Source organism: Rhopalosiphum maidis, chromosome 2, assembly GCF_003676215.2.
Source record: "Rhopalosiphum maidis isolate BTI-1 chromosome 2, ASM367621v3, whole genome shotgun sequence".
Lineage (NCBI taxonomy): Eukaryota > Metazoa > Arthropoda > Insecta > Hemiptera > Aphididae > Rhopalosiphum > Rhopalosiphum maidis.
In genome coordinates, this window is record NC_040878.1 from 57,600,704 (window position 1) to 57,627,673 (window position 26,970).

At 28.6% G+C, this 26,970-nt stretch overlaps 1 protein-coding gene across 1 annotated transcript; it reads left to right on the forward strand.

Annotated features, from left to right (window-relative positions):
• On the forward strand, positions 1 to 25,657 carry LOC113554769. The gene is made up of 6 exons (XM_026958744.1): positions 1 to 302; positions 20,407 to 20,556; positions 21,836 to 22,437; positions 23,165 to 23,488; positions 23,619 to 23,766; positions 24,429 to 25,657. Exons 1-6 carry the CDS (start codon positions 266 to 268, stop codon positions 24,692 to 24,694), a joined length of 1,527 nt encoding a protein of 508 aa, XP_026814545.1. The 5' UTR covers positions 1 to 265; the 3' UTR covers positions 24,695 to 25,657.
• Positions 25,658 to 26,970: the final 1,313 nt, after the last annotated feature.

Sequence of the window (26,970 nt, forward strand, 5' to 3'; positions counted from 1 at the left end):
GAAGTATAGACAGTATCATAGTGACTATTGTGAATGATGTTTGTCCGTTGACGGTGTTCATTGTGTTGTGCACGCGTTAACTTAGAAAAAACGTTTTTTTTTTGTTTTATTGAATTTTGTTCTGTAATAATTATATCCATTTTTTTTGAAATATTCTAAGCTCAAATTCGAGATCTGTGCGTTTTACCGATCTCACTGATCATGAAAAGCTGAATAGCGTCGTATTTTCCCATAATATACAGCGAAATCTATACAACCCACCGCCATGGCCTGCAATTTTGGAAGAAATGAAATATTAACAGGTTATTACTAAATATTAATTACATGCATATTGTAGTCCATACGTTTATTTTAATAATTTTTAAGAAATATTGTCACTTTATCACGGAGATAATCAAGTTTGGTTATCATCCATTTAGTAATATTATTGATTTATTTTAACGAGTTAAGTCTAATAATTTTGGCGCGAACAAGGTAAAATGGACCCGCAGAATAATTATGCTATTAATGCTGAAAACGAATTCTGTTTACAATACCGTGTAAACCAATCTTTATCTATGTGTTTCTAAAAATAAATAATTGTAGATAGGTGAAAACAATAAGTTGTAAAAACGAGAAATTTTATGAAAAATAGTCAATGTTATAAATTATAAAAATAATAATTTAATAAATTAACTAAATCCAACGATAACCAATAACTAGTGATAAAATGTGATAATTAATGATAGATATTAAATTGTATTAGTGAGTATTATTAGTGTTATTTTATATGCTGTTTGATGATATGTGTAATTTGATAGGCAATAATTAATATCTTAATGGTAACGATTATATAATTTCCAATAATTAAATATCAATTTATTTTCTTCAATATAAACAATAATCATGTACAGTACCTACAACCTACCAGGCTATGTGCTTGAAATTGTATGATTGATTATTTTAACTTAATTTATATATTTTTATAAATACCGTCTCTACTTACCGTAATAATTTATAATGATAATGAAGTAATATTATAACATATAAATTAGCTTAAGGAAATTGTTACATTATTGTTATGTTTATGATTAGATATATTATCTTAATTAATAGCTACTCTATGCTTTTATAATTAGCAAAAATACTATTTGATATAAATCTAAAATGTTACTGAATTATATGAATTTATGATGCACAAATCTTCATTTTTAATATTAGGTATAAATAGGTAATATAATTATTGTAACCGCACAAATATTTACTTTTCTTTATTTGGACCAAACAAATCGATGAAGCTTAAATTAATAAACTAACATAATTATTTAATGTACATGGGATTGTTTTAATTGCAATTTAGCTAGCAGTAGGTGTAAATGTATAATGCTACATTTACTTAAATGTATAGAACTATCAACTATCACTTGTAAATATCCGAAAAGATACTATGGTATTCTGTGAAAACAAAATCATTTTATTTTACAAATAATAATTACAAGTTAGACTAACAGACAGCATTAATTTCTATCGAAATACTTTCTGTTTCACCAAAATATATTTAGGAACGACTATTAATGTTTTCTACGTTGTTATTATGCCTTATTTGAAAAAAGTACTGCTAATTTCGATAACAGATTTAAGTAGAAAAATCAATGCAACTATAATTTATTTTTTTGTCTACAGCTTATACATATATGTTATATATATCAATATATAATAATGTATTCTATGTTACTATCTTATTGCACAATTGTATTATTCTATTAGTTAACTTGCATTAGTTGTGACTTGCAATAATTCATTTATTTTATCGTGAATTTCTGACATTTTATTGTGGCTATTGATTGTTGCTATGTAGAATAATTATATTGTGGGTACGTTTGATGACGAATGGTGTTCACCGCCGTGTAAGTTATTTTTATTAGTTGGTTTGTAAACAATAGATACCGTGAGGTATTTGTACCACACTAGTCAATTTGTCTTTAAACATGATTGGATTATTCTTATCACACGTTTCATACGCGTTTTTGATTCGTATTAGCTAAAGGAATATTCTAGGAATAATGTAATGAGTCAAGGATGAACGTATTATTTTGGGTAGCGCATATTAAGTATTATACGTATATATGTAGGAGAAACAATTAAAATGCATGGCACGTACAGTACAAAACAACTGAACAAAATGTATCGTGAAAAACAGGCTTAACATTCTTTGGTTTGTCACAACTTTGGGTCAGAAAGTTGAATTAAAAATGCACTAAGGTACGTCATTATTGTTAAAAGTATGGTAGAAACTTTATAAGTTTAGACCTTTATTTCCGCAAATAAATATTGCTAGTCATACCGGTATACCACATATATATATTATATATGTGTGTTTAATATATATTATATTATAGTATATAGTATATTATATACTATATTATATTACGTTATAGTATATTAACAAATGCAAGTAAAAATACAGTTGACACAAATATTTATATACACTACAATATAATAAAACCTACGAATATTGATTTAAATCGTTTAAGTTTCATGCCTGCATTGTATTCGTAATTATAAGAATCCGTACGAAGCTTGGATTCCACTTTATTTAAATGTACGTTATTATATCTAACATAATCGGTTTGGTAGTTTATTAGCATATCAAAATACGCATTACTTTATTACATGTATATGCGAAAAATAATATTGAAAACTTCATCAGAAACACGTGTTTCTATTACCGACGTTAAATAATTTAAAACTCGATTGTGATGCGATTTCACGAATTATCATAAAATAGTGTGAGACTTAACTGCATGCGATAGGCTGCTGTAGTTTGTCGGAAAGTTATAGTCAACTACTTTCACTGTTTAAAGCCGCGCCATCGAATGAAGACGTTTGCTGGAGATTGTTCAAGTTTAGAATACGATAATATTATAGCGTTATGTACAATTACTTTTGCCAACAATAAAATAATATATTTACAACGTAGAAATTACGCTTCTTTTATTTGTTTAAACGCAAGACGTTTATAGCATTAGAAAACTTAATTGGATGTATAATATGTCAATTTAACTATATAGGTGCAAATACGTTTCCGATGATGGGTAGAAATATGTTGAACATGATAAAAATAAACAGGCATTTACCACACCAGTGGCTTTTAATAGTATTTTTTATAGATACTAGAGTCTAGTATATACTATGTATATTAATATATCTTAAACGAGCATTATGAAATTATACCTATTCGTGCAAGTTGCAACTAAACGACCGTGAGTATAACAATATATTAACGCGCTATATGCGGACCTTGGCCGTTAGTAATATATGTTTTATGAGCTAAAGATTGGTAGTTGATATATCGTATATGGCCATATGGGTATGTTGATGAGTTCTACACGTCGCATATTTTAATGCAACCTATTTATAGATGGTTAATAATATATCATTTTTTCTTGCAATTTATTGTTTAAGGGATCCTCTGAGGGCTATATACTGATGCAAAACGAGTATAGCATGTATTTTAGTATGCGTACTAACACGTGCATTTAAAGGTACAATACTATATTGTCGTGTAATCGTGATTGGCTGTATGTACAGTAAATTCGCGGTCAAAATACAAATGGTTAAATCGCAAAACCGGAATAACTAATAATTGTCACTTACGGTTAGCAGCGGCGTATTCGCATTGCTTAGTACCTATACATTCATACGAGTATATAATACGAAACACAGATGCGCGGCTCATAAGTCGTCAATAAAACTGTCGCGCAAATAGAGGTTACTGGAATACTAGTCCGACTATATAAGTCCAACTTAAATGGGTTTTTTTAACTGCATTTTACCCTATTAATAGTGTGTTATACATTGTAGGTTGCTAGTTGCGACTACTGAACGTGAATCGACGCGACAAAACGTATAAAGAAAATAGTAAATACGATACATGTAGACACTTAATACGCGTCGTCGGCGATCTATATCGCGGAGAAACCTATATATTATCGTCTACTTTACGGAAATCAAATACTTCTACGTGTTTACTTATAATTTATATATTGATACAATAAAAGGGTGCTGGTCGTATTAAAAATTATAATAGTACCCACTTATGCGCTATTATATTATGTTAAAAAAAATATATCGTTGGCGTCACACCGATGATCCACACCGACCACACCGTCACCGACGATACGTTTATATATTTCTATGTATCACATATTATAATAATTATTAATTATGTTATAATTTATAATCGTTCTCATAATTGTCGATTCGCATGTCGTCTCGTCGTTTCGTTTCCCCTTTGTGCGTGCCACTTGTTAGTTGTTACTTATCCCCCATACTGGCCATATTCAGGCACGTACACAAAAAAAAATTTTGGAGGGGTTTACAAAATTTAGCAATACAAATTGTGCCGCAACATAATAAAACAATTTTTTCCTCGTTAATCGAAATTATTTTGGGGGGAGGGGGGGTTGGAACCTCCCCCTCCCTGTATACGTGTCTGGCCATACTATGTAGTTATATTATCGTAGCATTGTATTTTTGAGTACGCAAATACCTAAAACAATAAAACTTCGTTTCTTTACATAATCATTTTGAAAATTATTTTATTTAAAAATAATATGATATAATACGTGCCTATTTTATGAGTGTCATTTGTGTGAAAAATAATTTTATTTCAATATTTGGTGTTATACTGTTTTCAATAAACGTCGTGATACATTCAATACTATATATATATTATGTATAGGTAGTCCATTTCCTCATACCATAATAAATAATAATACTCAAGAAATATATACATATATTATGTATTTTTTTATTGTTGAGTTGTGTTATTCTCCTATTATTTTAGCGGTACGATTTACATTATATATAACCTAATATACGAGTATTTGCCGAATTGTACCTTCGGGATATAAGTTGAATGGTGTTTTCCGCGTTGTAAAAAATCGGACAACCGACGACGGTATAAATCAAATGCGCGCGCATATCAGCGGAAGGTCATCGTTTCGTTAAAGCTTATGCAATATGCGCCTCGTATAAGTCCTAAGAACATTAACAACCACTTTCTTCCTTTCATGTATCTTGTACGACACACACACACACACACACGCACAGATATATATTATACGATGTTTTAAATGTCACGAGTCGAAATCTAATCTGGTCCTGTACTTCTGAGTACGGATACGTTTAAGTCGCATAATATGTTGCCGTATAAAACAGTAATATTATGTGCTCGGACACTTCAAGCGCGAGTCTTGCTGTAGATTCAATATATTATGTATTTTTATTTATAATTGTATGTCTATTGTGGCTTTCACGCGGATCAAGTAAACAAAAACGTTAATTATTTGTTAGATTATTATAGGATCATTATTATAAAGGAATGAATCGATTGTTTCTTTATTTTTTTCGTCAAGACGTAAACTTGTTTTTGTTATGGTCTTTCCGTATCGTTTTTATTATCGCGGCAGCACGAGCGATGGTTAGATATATAATATATATATATATATATATATATACATCCATACTCACACTTTGTACTGCCTATAGTCTATACTGCTATATAATAATAATAATAATAATAATAATGGATCAGTGATCTCTTTCATCTTGCATAATATTATCTATATTACCTATAATACTCGTATGTATACGCTTGTATAGTTGTATAGCGGTAGCAGGTGGTTTTCGACGTTTTCGTTTGTCTCACGAACACGCGTCATCGGGACTTAGTCATAATAAACAGTTTCCGGTACACCGCGTAAAATGTTATAAGTACATTTGATTATTTTGATTATAAGTTGATTTCACCCACACTAAATAAAATTATTATTAAAATACAAGAGATCATACCTAGTTTTAAAGAACTTAGGTCTTGTGCCTAGTATTTTGTGCTGTGTGCTATTATATATATTGGCATATAAAAGAGTATTTTTGTTTATATTTTATACCAGAACATAGTAGCATGGAGCACAAACGAAATACAAGTTTCTTTTCCGAATTTTATTATATAGCGAAATTGTTTGCCTAAATGGACCGAATGTTTCGGGTTTACTTAACATCTCTATCTATAATCACTTAACCGACTCGATAAAAGCGCATTTTAGAATTGATCGGACGTTCAAAACGTGCGCGTAACTATATCACATTTTCATAATATTATATATAATAATATTGTATCCTTTCTAAACGACGAAAAAACCAGTCTGGTTGTCTCGGCGATAGATTCAGCGGCGGCAGGAAATTGTTTCCTCCTGACCCCGAGGCGGCACACTAACCCGCGTCCTCCTATCCTCCACCTGTTTTTGTAAACCGTCAACCGCTGTCGTCGTCGGCAGCACAGCCCGTGACATGTCATTATAAGCTAGGTACATTCGCAGTAGTACAGGACGCGCATAGCATTCATATTATGTCGTATAATATATAATAATAACATAGGTGTGCACTTACAGGCACACTTAATAATGTGGTTGTTATAATGCTTATACTATTTATTTGTTTGATAATATAAACGTTTTCGTCAAACCGTTATACTCAGTAACATCCTTTTAAATTATATACAGAGCGATTCTTTTAAATCAAAACATTCGAGACATTTTGAACTTTCGATTTTAAAATGGCAATTTGTGATTGTTACTTTATTAACAGAAATGTACGATTTTAAATTGTTGATGTGCATTGTCTTTGTATAGTATCGTATTTGTGATATACGAGTATGATGAATGATAAACTTAAACTATTTCAACTTTGGATGGGATAACTGGGACAAGTAAAGTCTACCTAGTATACGAATCTTTTACTTTTTTTTTAATATTATTTATGTAACAAAAATAATATGTTTACCCTTTTTTATTCTTTTGTATAGCTGAAGTTCTTTATCTTAAATTTCTATACATTTTACATAATTAATTTTAATCATCTGATATTCTATAAACTATATAGGTACATTATTGCAGAAACCAAATATATATTTTGAAAATATTTTTCATGATATATTACTGTAGGTATCAGCCAATTTACATTGGGAAAAATAATTGCTTTGTATACTGCATGCAACTGACTTATATAACTTCTCTCTATCTATGTATTCCAATTCGTTAGTGACCGATATAATAATAATATTACACGCTAGAGAGATCATTAAAAAAAACCCTCCAATCAGTCATATGTTTGTTGGCTGGTCGCAAACTAAACTATATATATATACATATGTATTATAATTTATATATTGCATTGGGTTACGTTTACGGGTCTCGACGAGCCCCCAGGGAACACACTAACGTACAAAGCCACGAATCGAATATGTAATATTATATTATCTTGAATTCGACCAACGGTATATCGTATATATTATTTTATTACATAGTAGTATTTCGTTTACGGCTTCTGAATTTGAATAGATTACCTTTGAAATATTCAGCTATACGAATTAAATATTAATAATACTATACATTATACATTTTGGTAGTGTATGTGTTGCTATAGATCATCATTGATAGTATATTTGCTGTAGGTTTACGATACGATTTTTGAACGTTTCATAACTTGTTCAAGTTATTGCCTTGGAACGGACGAAACTTTCTACGCGTAATAAAAAATTAGGTATACCTACCATTTTTAAATTGACTGTCAAACATAATATTGGATATTTTTAATAATTATTTCATGATTGCCAGTTAATGATATAGGTAGTAAAAATATAAAATAAGTAAACGATACATTTCTTCAAGAATTGTATTATTACTATTATTATATGGAATAGTATATTCCAGAAACTTGTATATTATTATTACTTATATATTATTGTTGTGAACAATTATGAATAACTATAAAAATAAATAATATATATTAATGTCTCGTACCTGGTACCTATATATTTTGCTTTTTGTTATTTAATGATTCATATTTAATATCAGTTATATCTTTCTGTAACATTGTATAGTTTTCTACGTCAATGTATATTTTATTTAAAAATTAAGATAATTACCATTTAACTTTTTAATCATATTTAATGGTTATTACTTGTTTGTAAAGAATAGAGATATTATGTTGACGATCTCAAATAAAACTGAAAATGAAGCATGAAATAAATTTGTAGCTTAGTTAGCACTGTACGGATAAAAGGAAAAAAATGCATAAGTCATCAACATACTATCTATTTTGTAGCTATTTGTAAAAAATGTTTAATAAAAACATTTTTATATACCTATTTTAATTTCTTATTAATTAATAATTATTAACAAAAGTAATTTAGATTATCAAATTTTAATTTTATTATAATTTTTATACCGAGAGTAAACGAAATTATTATAATATTTAGTTGTTTTTAATGTTATATGAATTTTATGATCAGAAGCCAAAAAAAGAAATATACATAAACAAATTGCTTAAAGCTAAAGTAATAGCTTATTTCATATGTTAAAGTATAATATCGCACTCCTGTGAGTTTATTTATAATGATGTATAAATTGAAAATATAACATCTCTAACAATAACACGAAAGACGTTAATCTAAATTTATAGTTATAAGTTTAATGACATAAATAATTAAACCGAATAAAAAGTATTTAAAAACGTAAGGAATGGAATTTTTAAATTATCATTCTACATTTTATATTTGTTCAGGCCAGCTTGTTTATGTTAACAATTTATAAATAATGTTTTTGTAACCATATAATACTATAATAAAGTAATTACAATGATTTTGTTACTTTAAAAACGGCAAATACGATTAGCTATTATTTGGTATACAATATATATTATATATAATATTTAATTTATATATGAGTATATATACAAAAATATACCTACCTACGGATATAATTTATCATTTCACTCTAATTAAAAATTTAATTTAATTAATCCGCATACCGTTAATTTACAATATAGATACATGTTTAAATAGCTATTATTTTTGACACATATGTTCTGCATTTTCAAGGTAAACAATGATGAAAATAAAAATTGACTCGACATTTATATACAAGGTGGACTATTGTAGATTCACTGTTTTCCCATTAAGCGAACAAAAGAAAAATGGAAAAGCATAGCAGTGTTATGTGTGGTTCCATTCAGTATATAGTATATTATTTAGTACTTATGACATGTTCAAGACTTGTTGTATTTATGATGGTATGTCATGAAAATACTTTCATTGTATTTCAATTATCAGAGTATACTGTTTACAATTTTAAATATCGAATAGCTTATAATTGGCTGTGTGGGATGCGGTGCTGCGTGACATTTGTTCCCGGGTTGGTGTATATCAAGCTTGGCAAATATTTCCTTTTCCTGTGCGATAATATGCAGGCAATACCACTTTGTTATCATACAGGATTGCATATTTTATAGTATTTTTACAATATATAATTCGAATAAAAGTGATAAAATGTAACTCTCCGTTGTTACGATGGTAACCCATAAACATTTTTTTTTTATTTATTAACGTTTGTAGAACGAAATGCCTCCAGCGGACTAAGTACCGTATCTCGTTTCTATACAATACATACAGGACGTGCTTCTTATAGGAAACATTAATGAAAAAAATTAAAAAATTAAATAATAAACATATTCCTAATAGCGACTGCGATACGGCATAATAATATAGTCTTTCGGACTATTATACATCCTATACGGTGGGTTATGACACATGTTTTTTAATATTCCCGTATTGACCTTCCCGCGTGAGACCAATTGTGAGATAACGTTTATTTTTATTTTTCTGGCACGCACGTCCAACAATAATAATAATTAGTGGCGTGGGTGGTATATTACACTATAGTATCATATTATTAGACGTTCGTTTATTAAGACTATAGTGTATTAATATATTACCTATACAGGGTTTATTGTAAGACTTAATTTTACTGAACATTTTTATGCGATGGGCTGATGACACTAGTATTGTATTCTCGAAATTGTCAAATTCTAATTTTACGATCATCGTATGCAATGCATAATAGCTTAACGTATCGCGCGGTTGTCTGACGATTTACGATGAAAGGTAAAAACGTAATAATATATTATAATCATAAAAGCTCTTATTATTTATTTAATAATAATGATAATTATTGTTTTTGAATATCCCGTCATCTTACATCGCTGTCCGCTGATATATTGTTATATCAGACTTATATACACGCCCGAGAGTCATGTGCAATTGGTTTTGTAGTTGATGGTGAAGCAGTAAAAACAAAGCGATATTCTTACCTTGTAACGTTTAGAAAAATCATATTCCCATATCCGACCTATACTGCGATGACCTACACTAGACTGGAATCCAGCGCCCTTTACAGTACGCGTTTATAATTATTCTAAATTATGTAGACGTCAAGTATCTGTAAATATTGTCTCATTTACGTAAATCAATTTCTAATATCTTATGCTTCGATACAAGCAAATATAATTTTTACATCACAAACGACACGAACTCGTGGGAGAGTTCTTATTATTATTCTTAAAGTAAATTATGACGTGTATTTCAATAACGAGTTATATAAAACTGAAAAATAAAAATAACCTGCTGATAAAAATCAAAGATATGTTTACTGTTTAGCCATCAAGTATAAAACAATATTATTTTCAGTTCCCTTATGGATACGGGCATATGGCAGATGTAACGCTTATACCTTACTCATACGTCACGCATAATGTATCTACCCAATGGATTGCCCTTAATAACACAGATGAGAAAATATATAAAACCATCGATGGTACTTATTATTGCATGTATAAATCGGAAGTTAAACATTTACAATTTACTTCGTATTAGAATTTGTTATACGTTTAATATAATATATTGTATACTGTGCCACTGCGGTCTGTGGCCGACAAAGTACACCAGACAGCGATTAATTTCACAAATGTGAAATCAACTGAAGTCGTAAAATTATCAGAAATTTGGTATTAATAACGCGTCAGAATGTCAGATTAAGACGGTGGCCCGCTGATCAGTCGGATATTGGTATATATTTTAGCTATGATTATGCGATCCCGCGGGAAACTGGGGATACCCACTAAACGGTCTCAACGGTGTTCCCCCGGGCGATCATATTACGCGATTCATCGTTTAAAACACGTTTTACTATCATATTTCATACTTAAGAAAAGTTATAGTCGTGCGAGATAACCGGTAATGAACACTCTACACGTAGTTTCTAGCAACACTGGTACGGTATTATTATACACATGCACTGTAGCAGTATTATAATTATAACGTAAGCCGTAAAAAATAAAAATGTATATGGTGCATTGGGGAGTTAGATTATGTTGACTGTATGGTTACTTGAAATGGCAGTATTACGTAAGGCCGACCAAAAAGAAATTAAATAACTTCATATACTATATAATGTACGTATAACCGTAATAAATTATACCCACAAATTGGCTCATAAAAAATTTGTGTATACGATATTGCTCAAGAATTTCGACGTTTATGCGCACAAAATTAGTCTAAAAAGTAAACACGATTTTCAAAATATATTACTCACATATGTTATTGCTCGTTAAACATATTTTGGATAAAGATGTGAATGTGAAACGTTTAATGCGCGAATAAAAATCACGTAAACATTATAAGTAATATGAAAAAACAATTTTTTTTTATGCTCATTGTTTTTGACTTGTTTTGAACATATTTGTATTTTAACTATAATTTATGGTTCGTTGTTTAAAATAAATGACGAATAAATAAATATATAAATATATATTATATAAATTTGTTTAGCTGAAGTTAAATTTATAACGTTCTTATTAAAAACTTATATTTTTAAATATTTTTTATCCTTATAATTTTTTAAGTTTTTTACTTTTTTGAGTGACAACATAGTGTTTTAATTTCATATTCGAAAGCAGAATAATTTTTTGAGTATTTTGATACATAAAAATCGAATTTAGGGCAAGTAGTTTATGAGTGATACGTATTTAAAGTTTAGTTGCGCGGGTGGAGTTGTACGGGGTTACCCCGCAAAATGTTTGTCCACTACTCCGCTTGTCTAAACTTTAAATAAGTATAACTCATAAACTACTCACCCTAAATTCGAATTTTATGTATCAAAATACTCAGAAAATTATTCTACTTTGGGATATGAAATTAAAACTTTGTTGTAATTCAAAAAAGTAAAAAACTTAAAAAATTATAAGGATAAAAAATATTTAAAAATATGAATTTTTAATAAAAACGTTGTTTTTTAACAACTTGAAACTATGTAAAAAAATATTTTCAAAAACATTAATACTTTTTTAAATAATGAGTGTTGTTTGATAAAAGAATCATCCTGTATATTATACATACTTAATGTAGGTTTAGAGGAGTAAAACAACGTTTATAAGAATTTTAATTTCAAAATTAATTTTTATAGCACAATAATGTTATTACGTAACTGATGTTAATTTAAAGAGATTTTATATAATGTATAATAGGACACCGAATGATATTAAGTTAAGCAAAATTATACTAACCATTCAAATAATTAAGTAAAATTATGCTGTGTTTTATATCATTTTTACATATAGTAAGGATTTAAAATAATAATAATAAAAAATGTGGCTCACATAATTATATAATATACATACATGCCTACATGTTATGTAACAACGAATAAACAATTCGCAAATCGAATAATTGTTACCATTTTTGAATAATGTATATCATACAAACCTACAATCGAATACCATTCTGAGTTATCAGCTGTTTCATAGTTATATACTTAAACGATTTCTTTCAACCCTTTTTATGGTTATGCATTTGTTGATGTTAGTGAAGTACATACTTTAATTCAAAACATATGACTATGTTAAAATATATTTTATCGAATTAACATATTGAGATCTCATGTTGAAAATTATTTTTGATAATTTGCTGATTTAAATACATTTAATTTAGTAATGTGGTTGTGCATATTTTCGTATTAAAAATATTTGTATCTCATTTTGTGTCTAAGTATTATTTATATATTTTCTTTCTAACAGCAAACAACTTAAATTTTCAGAGCAATTTCAAAAATTAGTACCTCGTAAATAATTTATCGGTGTGTTCACGCAATAACTGAGCAGCACATTTTTAAAGAAAAAGCAAGTAGCTCGCAAAACTCCCATACATAAGCTAATAGCATTATATGGGTGTGGTTGTTATAATACATATTATATACGCATTATTGGTGGACTATATAATATCATAATATTTTGACACTATAAAATTATGGTAGTTACACCGCGTAAAATAAATAACGTGCGCTTATACGGCATAGGTGGAAATTTATTCCAATTTTATGGAGCATATTTTATATAATTAGCAATACAGACCAAAAACGGCAAAAACTCTTAAAAGAGTAAATTAATAAACGTATTAAAATTTAAAATCAGACATTTTGAACGACTTTCAATAGTTTAAGTGTTATTTTAGCTTAGACAACGTACCTTTTATAAAAAACTAAAATAGAATAACAAATCAATTTTCACCTTCTATTTCACGTGTATAGTAGTATTATTAGCGTATTAGATACCGGATAAGTCATAGTCGGTCGAACGGGTCGTATAGTAAATATCAAAATATTAACTAGTTGGTTATGTAATTAAAATCAGTGTTTATAGATATTTTTTGAGCATTGGTATTTTTAACATATAATATCCTTTATGTTGTGCTATTGAATACTTTTTGTTTTTTTAAATAGCGTATTCAGTAAAATATTTTAAATGGTATGTATTTTGTTTTAAATAAATCGGATGCATTCCTTTAGATACCTATCTTTTAAAAGTATTTTTCGTGATATATGTTGGCGTGTCCTGTTATAATTTATGTGGTATATGCCTATCCGGTTATATCTACGACTTACGAGGGATATTAGAAAAAAAGAATGTATTGGTATGACAGTTAACGCCGTCGTGCTGTATTCAATCATAATGTGTTGTAAGTATATACATATATGATAATATAATATCTACCACCACCATGGTGGTTTTATAGAATGCTTTGTATGTTATATACGTAATAGTGTCAATTAAAGCCGATGTTAGAATTCATTGTTTTCAATTGGGACGAGAAGACTACGCATGTTACGCAGGCCGCGCTCTTTCGACCATATACAAATTATTTCATTATTATTATTATTATTATTATTATTCTTGTTATTACGAGCTCCCACATGCCGCGATCTCTTTGGTTTGGTTTACACGACGTACCTCTATATATGTGTATAAATACGATGTTATACATTACATATGTAATATGTAAGTTCGTATTAATCAACGCCATCATTCGGGACATTATAATAATTCATAATTAAATAATATTGTATCCATCACGCGGGGTTATTACACTGAACTCGGCAAGACGTGTATTCAATCGGCAAGACGGATAGATATTGTAATAACAATAATATTTTATCCGAATAGTATGATATCGTATCTTTTAATGAGTGCATACGTGTGGCCTACTCGTTAAGGTCTCCGCCGATTTGGTTGAATTTTATATTTAAATGAGTAGTCAATTTCACATTATTAACCTCCCTCCAGCTCTAAAAAGTTTATATAGCTTTTAAATATTTTTCTTCTCTAATCTCTTAATCATACTATAAATATTATCTATTGTACAACAAACAAAAGTTCACAACAGAACATAGGTATATTATAATAATAAATTACAGCAAAGAATAATCAAACATAATATTTCTATAATAGCAAAATAATCAAAAATACGTATGTTGAATGTATATGATATTTTTTATTATATTATTATCAAACCATGGGAATGTTAAATATTTATTAATTTTTTTTAATGCGTTTGTGGGTTTATTTTAGAGGGCTACACCCCCTTGCTCTCCCAAAATTAACGTTAATGGCTCTCTAGGTCACCGGGTAAGCAGGATTATTAATATTATCAAAAGTTAAGTGCGTACACTTTCACACACGATGAACGGATGAACTATATATTTATTCGTAAATATTTACACGTGCAGCACTCTACTCATGTCGAGTTTCGTTGCTGGAAGACCGTTTTTAGTAATATAAATATGTATACGTTTTTATTTTTGTATATACCTCTCTTAGGGTCCACGTGTAAATTGATCAGCACCAGCAACCAGTAACGGTGTGGTACGTCTGTTGCTGTATATTTATGCGGACAATGAGCCGCTTTTGTTGAATGAGTGTAGTTAGTACCATTATAGTGTGTGTGTGTGTGTGTGTGTGTGTGTGTGTGATCGGTATGCGCCGTGTAGACGCCGCGCGCCGACGAAGATTATTGTTCAATAAAAGGTTAAACACTTATACCTATACTGGACAAAAAGAAAACATAAAATAAAAATTATAACTAACGATGTTTACGATGCTAATGAGATAACTTTAAAGTTAAAATACTACAATAGTTCTGTGCGCACGTGTGTACGGCGGGACCGACAATCAATTAGAAAGTTAGAGCGACCGCTACGACTGTAGGATTCAAAGAAATAATATAATAATATGTATAACGTTGTTAACCACTTTGGAATAATTGCACAAATACTCAAAATTGTATGCATAGTGTTATATTCCGCTGATTTCTATGGTATTAATTGTAGAACACAGAACAGCAATAAGTAGTAGCTAATAGTTATAATATTGTATTATATAATTGTGCTGGAAAGGGTTCCTTAACGAGCACCTATAATATGGCTATATCCACTAACCGCGTTGGAGTTGGAAGCATTCATTTTTCTTAAGCTATCATCATACACTACCGTATAAGTGGAAAGTCTGCAACTATTTTCGTTCAAAAAGATAAGTATATATTTTTCAAAATGACTATCTATCTTATAAATATACACATTTTGGTCAACATTTTTCCTTGTAAGTACAATTAAAAATAAATATCTATGTTAAGTTTAAAAAAAAATTACATTTGTCATACAAAGATATTGTAATAGTACGATTAATTGAAAACATAATCTAGAAGAATCTGTACCAGTATTTTTTTTTTTTATCGTTACTAGGGAACGGATTTAAATGTAAATCACATTTTTTCTGAATGTCTTGAAACCGGGCCAAAAACATTGCTTTCTAAGCTCAAAGTTCATTTTATGCATCAAAGAATTAAAAAATGTAACTTATATTTTGCATTTTTTGACATTTTTAGTGCATTTTTTAATGTTTCTAAATCATTTTTGTATAAGAATTGATAAAATTCGAAAAAATTAAGTAGAACCTGATTATATAGTGCTACTATGAAACACAAGGTAGAAGTATACAACGAATGTATCTATCTAAATTGTATATTCGTTTTTTGGAAATAATCTTCAAAGTAAAAAGAAGATAGGAGACTAGAAGATGATGAAAATGATACGAATAATTAATACCTAACATAAAAACAATATTAAGTTTATTTGGGTCCCTTCTCACATAGGTATCCCCGGGAATGAAAAAGCCGACCAAATGGCGAATGAAGCGGTTACATCCACATCCTCTACCTTCATAAACAAAATCCCAAATAAAGATCTCACGAATGAAGCCCATAAACGGATTATAAAAACATGGCAAAATCACTGGGATTCAATTTCCGTCAGCAAAAAACTCAAAAACATCAAAAATACTGTGTCCAAATGGGCATATCTTGAGAACGCAACCAGGAAAGAACAAATAATTATAAACAGAGTCAGAATAGGTCATTCCCACATCACTCACTCATATTTGATAACCAAGGAGTCCCCCCCTCGTGTGACACATGTAAAACTCCCCTTACAATGGAACAGATCATTATGGTCTGTCCCAAATACTCAACCGCACGTTGACTTCTCAATAATTCAAGGTCACTCGAAGAAGCCCTCAGTCAACATAACTCCGTCAACATTTTTAAATTTTTCAAAAAAATAGATTTAGATAAAAAACTGTAAATATTACAATTTTTTCATTGTACCCCTACAATAATCAGATAATGTCTCCTTTTTTATTGAAATCTATAACTTTTTGTAACTATAGGCTAATAATCTTTGTAATTGAAGCCTTTAAGAGCATTTTCTTAGTGCATTTTTTAAAAAAATGTCTGTTATGAGTGCATTAAATTGTATTTTTTAAGGCATTTTTTTTTTGGTTTTTAGAGCATTTAAATCCGTTCCCTAATCATTACCTATATTTGAATAGGTAAATATTAGATTTGAATCTGACATCTACCTAAGCTTTGTGGAATATCGGGAGAATTACGTAATATTTATTTTTATGCCTTATGACTTGTTTGTCATAGTATTACAAAACGTATTTGAATAAAAATTTTAAATTTTTGTAGTTTGTTCATGACCTGTACTTAATTAAACACTTTTATGTGCGCAGTATTATTTTTAAAAACATTTATCTTAGTAGGTAGGTACTATTAAAATAAATTACATGTTTGCAAAGAATATTTGTGTTAAATTTCCTTTGTTGATTTAACTATAATACTCTATTATGTGCATTTACATTTTACATTTTTACACCATCGTCTAACGAATACTCTTAACAAAATAATAAATATCTAAATGATATTTTTAAGAACGGTTATCGTATCATTTAATAAATTTGTTGAAAATCCATTTTATATTATTTAGTATTTCCGTAAGTGGCGTTAGTATATTTACGTCATTGAAAACTTGGTAAACAAATTATTTTTCTGATTACATTATATGTGTATTTTAAATACAAACCTAACAATAAAGATTAGTTGTATAAGATAGTAACTCTTAATAAATATTAAAAAGAAATTTAAAGAACCAAACTATAACTTTATAAAATTATGTTGTAAAATTTGTTTTAGTCATATTTAACTATTTATTATTTAAGAACAAAACATAGTAATACAATTTCTCACTAAAATATGTAGGTTGTCGAGTTTCCTTAAATTTGTTGAATGGACTTAGGTGATAATTCTTTATTATTTTAAGTATGGTTTTTAAATATTTAAGTTACATAATTTTATATTAATAATGCTCATTATAAAAATTAAAATTCATGAATACACATTATTAGAATAAAAAGTTAATACTAAATTTTAAATGATTGTCATTGTTCAAAAGGATAATATAATTTTAAAATATATTTTGTTGATAAAATCTAGAGGTTAAATATTTAAGAAGTTACCTACTGTAATGTATTTCATTATAAATATTTTACTGCAGGTATGTAAAAATTTAAAACATATTTTCCCTATATTTGTATAATGTACCATATTATAGGTAGGTATAGGTATAACAGGTAATGATATGTATTATTGGTACTTATATTTATTATTACAATTTATAAATAAACAATTTTTTAATTATATGTTAGTACTTTTTTATATATTAGTAAATATGAGTATACCTACGTGAAAGTTAACACATTTTTACTATTGCTATTACTAAAACATCAAATTATATATACTCGTATATTCTTCAGCTTATACTATATAAATATGTAAAATATGTAAATAATTATTATTGTATGAAAGTAATATAAACTATTATGTTATAATTTTTCATTAAAAACAAAATATCTTGGTAAATCAATTCTAGATCTTATATAATAATTATATTGTAATAGTAACAACGCCAAAAGTTCAATTTATATTGTTTTAAGTGGACAAGTGTGGGTATTACTCTACTGTTTAGTAGGTTCACTGTAGTGGATGTATTAAATTTGAATTTATTGATAAATAATTGTATTCGAAAAACAATTTTGAGTGGAGATAATCTGTTGGCCGATATCATTAATTATATTTCATGATTATATGTTTATTATTATTATATTATATTATATTTATCAATATTATTATTAAAGTAATTTATTTTACTATTAGTGTTACTATTAGGTTGATTAAAGTTTTTCCGAAAATATTGCATTCATTACATTATAAGTATTTATATTATTATAATAATATTATATATTTATTATATTTATATTATTGCCTATGGGTATATTTTTTTATTGTTATTTAATTTAGAGTTAATACCACCTTACCATAAAACACTGCGATGGTTTATGGTAATAGCTTAAAAAGAATCAAAATATTCAAAAAATTGTACTATAATAATGTGTAGGAAATGCTAACAAGCATTTTTAGTGAAAATTCCGAGTATCTTGGGATATTCGTTTTTACGAATGTACAATGTATCAAAAATCATTTGAGGAGAAATAGTTATTATTCGGGTGAATATCAAATGTCGTACAAATTTGAACTTGAAATATCATTATAGTGACTCCGATATTTTTTTTTTGTCACAAGTAATAAACTAATAAGGAATCTTGTATTATATTTTTAAAATTATTTATCAATTGATAATATTTTTTGGCAACATTTATAAGAAAAAAATTTAATTAAATTGTAAATTGAAAACAATAAGATACGAGTACCTAAACATTTAGCAAAAATATCAAGTAGGTACCTACGGTTATTTGTTTTTGAATCACAACAAAAAACTTCTCCCTTCTCAAAGTACTAATTAGATCCAATTTGCTATTAGAAACCACCCCTAAAGTTTATAATCGAAGTATTTTTACACTTCCAATAGATAATGATGGAAAAAAGAATCATTTATTACGTATTTAATAAAATTCGAATATTTTTCTTACGGCGGGAATAATATACTTTAAAAGGTAATTGCTATTATCACAGTCACACTGTTATAGTTGAAAGTCGTTGACAACAAGCTCATTACACGGATGAATTAATTCTGTTTATATTGTACATCTCTATGTATATAATATATATGCAGACGTCGATTTCATCCAATATAAATAATTAAATATTTTCGGAAATTATTTTATAATCAATTGAACAGCATAACAATCATTTATTTTTTTATTTGAAAAATACATTTTGAAGGTCAATGTGATGAGGTACAATTTATTAGCATTCACGATACTTACGGTAATATGCATTGCTAAACGTTGCCAAATCACGATCAGTCATCAACGGTTTAACATAATATTTTTCTCTCAAACATGATTCATTTACTAGATAATTGATTTTAATATAGGTATAATATTATATAGTACTATTTAACGGCAAACTATTAAATTATTATTATTATTGTTATTATCTTTTTATACATACTAAAATAATTTTAAATATTCTCTTCATAATAATATTTTTCCTGTGTGTGATGTAAATTCTATCAGTTGAACTAAAACACATGGCTTTAGAATATAGTGTATGCAACTTAATGACTTTTAATGTAATTTAAATAATGTCTAATATAATACCAATATAGAAAAATAAATACTATACTTGCGTCCCTGCAATAAAGTTATATTTTGGCATTAATTTAAACTATTTTTAAATTATATATTATACTAAATTATTAAACTTTTTGTTTGTAATTAAAAAAAATACCATTTAAAAAAGTTAACAATAAGAATACTATTGACTGATAAAAATGTCTATGTACACGTGTGCATGCCAAGAAATAAATGAATAATAAATGAATTTCTTCCTATTGTTTACAGATGTGGCTTTATATTTGCAAACGGTATTGGTCGCGGAATCTCTTTCAGAGCGAGCTGAGATACAACGCCAACAACTCTTGGAAAAACTCACCAACAGAGAAATGTCGCCAGCTAGGACTCCGTACATGGACATGAACGGGCGTTCAAAAGGTGATTATCTTAGCACATTTTTTTGTTATTTTTAATTTGTATTTTCAATTTTTGCTAATTCTAAAATCTTAGATGACGAGGTATAATCTATGTATTATAAATTATGATAGCTTTCACCCGGTTAGTGAATAACGGTAGGTTATAATATATAGTTTGCAAAATAAGATGCGGTACTACCAACAAATATCTTTTATATGTGCACGATATGAATACATAAAGAGGTAGTTTTTATTATTGTGGTGTTGTCTCGTCGCCTATTTCATTCGTGATGATGGTTTTCAAGGTAAAATGTTGACACAATATCAAAAACGACAAAAACCCACGGCACAATGCATCTATGCTGACGCGGCGACGCCATAGGTAGGTATATAGTGATGGTAGGCTGATAAATATCTACAAAAATACCCACAAAAAGAATATATACCTATATATGAATACATGCAACGTACCGTGTCATTGATATAATTATGTATTTTGAATTTAATTTTAACATTTCTAAGCAATTTCTTTTGTGTATACGTTTATATCCAAAACGTTATACGGAAAATAGTAAAAAACATCATATTATTTAGTACCAAAAACATATTACATGTACCTAATATGTTGAATGTAAAATATGAATGTTTTAAAAGTAAAATCATGTAGAAACGGTAATCTTAATTTTTAAGTTTCTATCTACTTGATAGCTATTTAGGTACATCGAACATTGAAATTTATTTATTCTTATTGTATTTCCGACAAACCGACTGAACTTATAAATATAAATAATAATGTACCTATCACAATAAATTACTGAAATTACCTTTAGGTACCTAAGAAGCCTATAAAGATAAAAGTGCATTCTTCTAAATTTGTAGGTACCATGAAAACTTTACTTATTTTTGAAATTATAACAAATTATACAATTTAATCCTATCGTTTAAACTCAGAATCATTTTAGAATATCAAGAATTGTATTTATGTGAATGTGGTTGTATAGTGTAACTATAATATATATATGTATATATTGTAAATTTCGCGTATTCAATAATTTTCTTATCGTATTTTATAATCAAATCGATTATATTAAAAACAATTATAAAAAATTAAATTGCAACCAAAATATATAAAAACGATGATTGCTTATAAAATATAAAAATTATATAATTATGATATGCCACAATGCCAGTATATATTGAATATTTTCTCGTGTTCTATAATGTTTGAAATGATAATATTTTGTACAATAATATGTCGTATAATTAACGCGTTCGTATAATAATACTGTGTTTTGCTGCAGGCCTGATAATGAAGTCGAACAGCTTCGCGTGCTTACACCAGCAAGCGGCGTACGAAGAATTGTGCTCTAATCAACCGATCTACAACAACGTGCCGTACGAAGACGACATACTCAATTACGAACCTTTCGTGACTGGCTGCAACGGATACGGTCCGCCGTCCAAACAACACCTGAACGCGAAACGACACAGCGCGCCGAACAGCGGCGGCGGAGGCATCACCGACAACGGCAATTTGTCGACTGGCTCGTTGATCAAATCGGCGCTTAACGGCAGCAGCAGCCTCAGCAGTAGGTCGAACAGCGACTCGTCCGAGAGCTCGAAAAGCGAGGTAATCTACGTGTCGGCGAACGCGGTCAAGTATTCGGCCAGCAAGTACGGGCCGCTGACGAAGCGCGAGAAAATACTGTTCGTCGACCACACGAAGAAGTACTGGGCCGCGGTGCTGTCGTCCACCATGTACGTGTATAACGGCGAAAAGGAGTTGAAACCGTGTTTGGTCGTCCACCTCGAGGGGTACACGGCCAGGGACGCAGCTGGCGGCGGAACAAGGAACAAGGACTGGGTGTTTGAAGTCGTGTGCCCGGGCAAGAAGACTTACCAGGTATATACTGTCTATAGTCTGAATAATAGTATATAGGTATCACATTTATCATAAAGCAGAGGACTGTGATTAATTGTCTTATACATTTTTCGAATATTGTAGCAGGTCATCGATAATATAATTGTAGTGAAATAATATGCAGTACAATTTGATGTACAAGAAGTCGAACCCGAGTTGATAGAAGTGGAGAAACTTGTTAATTGTTTCATTCCAACTTTAAAGAAATATAAATGCTTTTCATAAATATTATATTTTCACATAAATAATTTATAAAGAAAAATATGGAAAACACAAAATATTTTTATATTATGTCGAGGGTAAAAATATTATATGTAGGTATAGTTGGTTATTTTTGTTCAACAATTTAACTTTTCTTATAATTTGTATTATAATACATTTATACATCTTTAGAATAAGCGCATTTAGAGAAAAAATAAGTACGCATTTATATAAAAAAAAGTAATGACAGTTTTTAATTCCTACAGACATTAGGAAACAAACGTCTTATCGAATCAAATTATATCTAAACTAGATTTCCTCCCTCCCCCCCCCAAAAAAAAGAAGTATATATTTCGTAAAATTAAACGTTTAAACAATTTATTAGCATATAAGCATATGCTATAGAACTTATCACGGCGTTTAAATTTAACAGTACACAACACGTCAATGTACCTATGTGTACATACCTCTATTAATCGCGGCGTTGTGGATTTTTCTTGATTTTTAGTTTATCGCTCAAAATCAAAACGACTTGCACTCTTGGATCGAGGCCATCAACAATTCGTGCAGCAAGTCGTCCACCCCTGAAATGGAGCAACTCTCGCCGTCTCCCATTTGTTTCAAACAGGAGCTGTTGCCTAACCGCGAATTGCCTGTACCTCCCGCTGCTGCAACCGATGACACCACCGCGCAGGATTACTATTACGATAAACCGAATCCTATTATAAGACCGGTCAATCTTTACGAGAACGGAACTGATGACGTGGATATGATAGAGTCGATTTACCACTTTATCGACGAGTCCAAACAAGAAAAGGACACGTTGCCAAAGGTTTATATTACCATTATTATTATTAATATTATTATTATTATTAGTAGTAGTAGTAGTAAATATTGGTATTTTTGTTATTATTGTTAACCGATCGTTATCGAATTCTTAGTACTGATAAATTTTTTTTTAGATCGATAAGCAGTTTTGGGATGGCGACACGTCGTATTACAATATTCCAAACAATATACCGGTACCCGTGCCAGTCAAGGAAGATCGAAATAACAACGAATACGATGATTATTTCGCTGAAAAGGAAACTGGCTACGATATAATAACAAGTATGTTTTACTAAATCCTTCGTTAGGCGCCAGTGTGGCAGACAGGAATTTTAACACAAATCAAGGACTTAAAGAATCTCTAAAGAAGGGTTATAATAAAGGATTTCTAACATCGATTTTAGTATTCCAAAATTATAACAAAAACCGGTCATATATTATTATTATTTTTTTAAAATATTTTATTTATTGAACGAATTGCAATAAGTATAGAAAACTATGTGATTAATGTCTTATCCTATCGTAAAAAAAAGTATTTTTTGTATATTATAGATGAGAAACTTTTATATAAAAATAACATTAATAAATAATATTAAGGCTGCGTAATCATTAATTGTTTACTGGTTTTGTACATTATTAAAGTTTATGTAAAATATACTAGGTATACAGAAAATTTATATTTATCGTACATGCATGATCGTAAATAACCTAACCTAACCAAATAAAATTCATGTAAACTTCTTGAGTGAACGTGAAGCGACTATAAATTGAAGTTTAAATAATAATGAATTATAATTTAATTCAAGTACTATTGTTAATAAATATGAAAAATAAAATGTAATAAACAGAATTTAGTATACCCGAAAACGATCCAATTTTTAATAACGACACATTTGTAAAGTTGTATATATGCTGTGTCTAACGTATATGGACTTTGGTTTCAGGCGACGAATGCGAGGTGACTGTGGCGGACCAGGTTTTGGGCGTGCAACAGATAATACAAAAAATCGAAGAGATAAACAGCAAAAAAACATCACCTTTATTAAGGCGTAAATCACAACCAAAGAACAACAGTCTTATGAGAAACTCTACACCAGTATACACAACCGATGAGTTTTATGAGCCCATGAAAGTAATGAAAAACATACAACCCAACAACAACAACGTAACTGCAGTTGTCAGTTCACAATCATTTCGAAAATCTCGTTGAATGTGTGTAATACGTTCTCATTGAGAAAATATTATATTCTTTGTCCAATTTTGTGGAATCTTGATCGTGTCGTAGTTGTAATTATTGATTTCCCTTAAATTATCTCAAAGGTTCATTAGCTACGACGACTGCGGATTGTATAATATTTATATATGCGTTTAAGAACATGTATAGTAACACCGCGGGTATAACAAATGTTACATTAAATTATTATTTTTTAGTAAGTCGCTCAAGAAACTTTTTTAATTGCAAACGATTTTGATGTTATCATAATATCTTATAGGTACACTAAATAGTTTCTCCTATTCTGACAAGTCTGCTTATCGGTAGAGATCCTATTTAAATATTGAATATTATTACATTTGTATAAACAATTTTAACACCAAAAAAGGGAAAAGCTACTTTTATGTTTCTAGTCTGTAGGTTGTAAACAATAATTATTATGTTAATTGATTTTTTTTTTTTTTATTATTATATACTAGTATTTAGGTAGAAATTACAATTGTCCGATTAATAACATTGATTTATTATTACTATACTGTATTTTTTTTTTTATATATATATACAAACAAACAAATACATTCCGTGTTATCAATTGAAAACGACAAAATGTAAAGAATTGAAAATATTGTTAGATCTCTAATATATATCATGTTGTATGAATTATACTTCCACCCTTTAAAATGTCTCATATCCATTATCCAAACTTGTCTGTCTTTACGTGATAATATTCATGAATTCATTATAATATCGCGATTTGTTATCGATTATAATTTTATTGTTAGTCAACTGTTAATATATTAATTAAGACTTAGGTGTTAGATAAACCATGGACTTTATATTTTGTAATTTGTACATAACGTAAAACTATATAATATTAGTGCAAACAAATAACCATTGAATGTAATTTACTAAAACTGAATAAATGCAGTAATATGTAATAAAGAAATATGATTAAAATTATAACTGGATTTTCTAAATTATTTTCCATGTATTATCTAAATGTTATCTATTATTTAATTTTAACATGTAAGGCTTAGTTATTGTATACCTGGTTCCATATAAGTTTTGCTTATAAGAAATATAAAAAAATGTTGAGTGTAATTTACAAACATATTTTAAAAACATCTAAAGCTTAAATTTTGATGAACTTTGCTATGTATTTATTTAGAATATAGAAGTATAATATCTTACAAGAGGTAGAAGTACGGCTAATTAATAATCTTTATAACATAGATTAAATACTAAAAATTTAACTTCAATAAAATATACAAAATATTATTATAAAGAAAATATTTGCTTTAATATTTTTGGATATTTTATTTTAATTGGATACACATGTGTAATTTTGGACGTGACTATATTTTTTTAAATTTTTTTTCTGGATGGTGGTAAACGCTCCCGATTGAAGAACAAACAAATATTTCTTCATTTTTAAAACTACTGTGTTAATATAATGTGAAACAGAAGTACACATTGGTAATAAATCGCAATTCACCACAAAATAAGGAATTTAAAATTGTAGTCTATCGGAACAGTACACTTTATAATATACTTGACATATATGTGAAATCTGAATGTTTTTATTTCAAATAAAATTATAGATCACAGCTAAAGAATATAATTTATATTATCATTTACTATACCCACTAATTATATAATTAATTATTTTTTTAATTTATGTGTTCATATTATTATAAGTATTTAACTATGATATAGATAGAAACGATATAACTTAATGTTTTAATACTTGGTAGTTGATCGAATTTACGTATTGCCATAGGTACTATGGATTTCAACTAGCTTGCGAATAACGAATCAGAAATATCTACATTTTTACCTAGTAAATTAAATTAGTTATTGGTGACATATGGTAATATAAATTAATGAATATTTGATAGCAATGTAAGTTAATCATATTATATTAACAAGAATAATTGTGTTGATTTTATCATTTTGGGTTTTACGTACTTTCTGTACAGTTTCATGGTGTTCAAACGTAGCCACATAGGTATAGTGTGTTGAATAGTTCTGATCAACGTTCTTGATTATTTGTTACTACCTGCCGCCTTTTTTCGTTGGTTTCTTACAATATTTTAATTTTTAAATGAATTATGAGCGCTTTTCAATATTTGATATTTTTCATACTCACATGAGGATATTAATTTATTCTAATCCAAGGTTTATTTACTATACCTACATACTTTATTTCATCGTTGGATCTATCGTTTTAATATATTTGTAAAAGTGTCGCAAGTAAACATCATATTTAAAAT

What these genes read in the sequence shown, in the direction of transcription:
- LOC113554769 (XM_026958744.1), top strand. Translation starts at nt 266, where the DNA reads ATGGCCTGCAATTTTGGAAGAAATGAAATATTAACAG. An exon ending in AAAAGGACACGTTGCCAAAG is followed by an intron (nt 23,489 to 23,618) that starts GTTTATATTACC and finishes ATTTTTTTTTAG; the next exon opens with ATCGATAAGCAGTTTTGGGA. An exon ending in TGGCTACGATATAATAACAA is followed by an intron (nt 23,767 to 24,428) that starts GTATGTTTTACT and finishes CTTTGGTTTCAG; the next exon opens with GCGACGAATGCGAGGTGACT.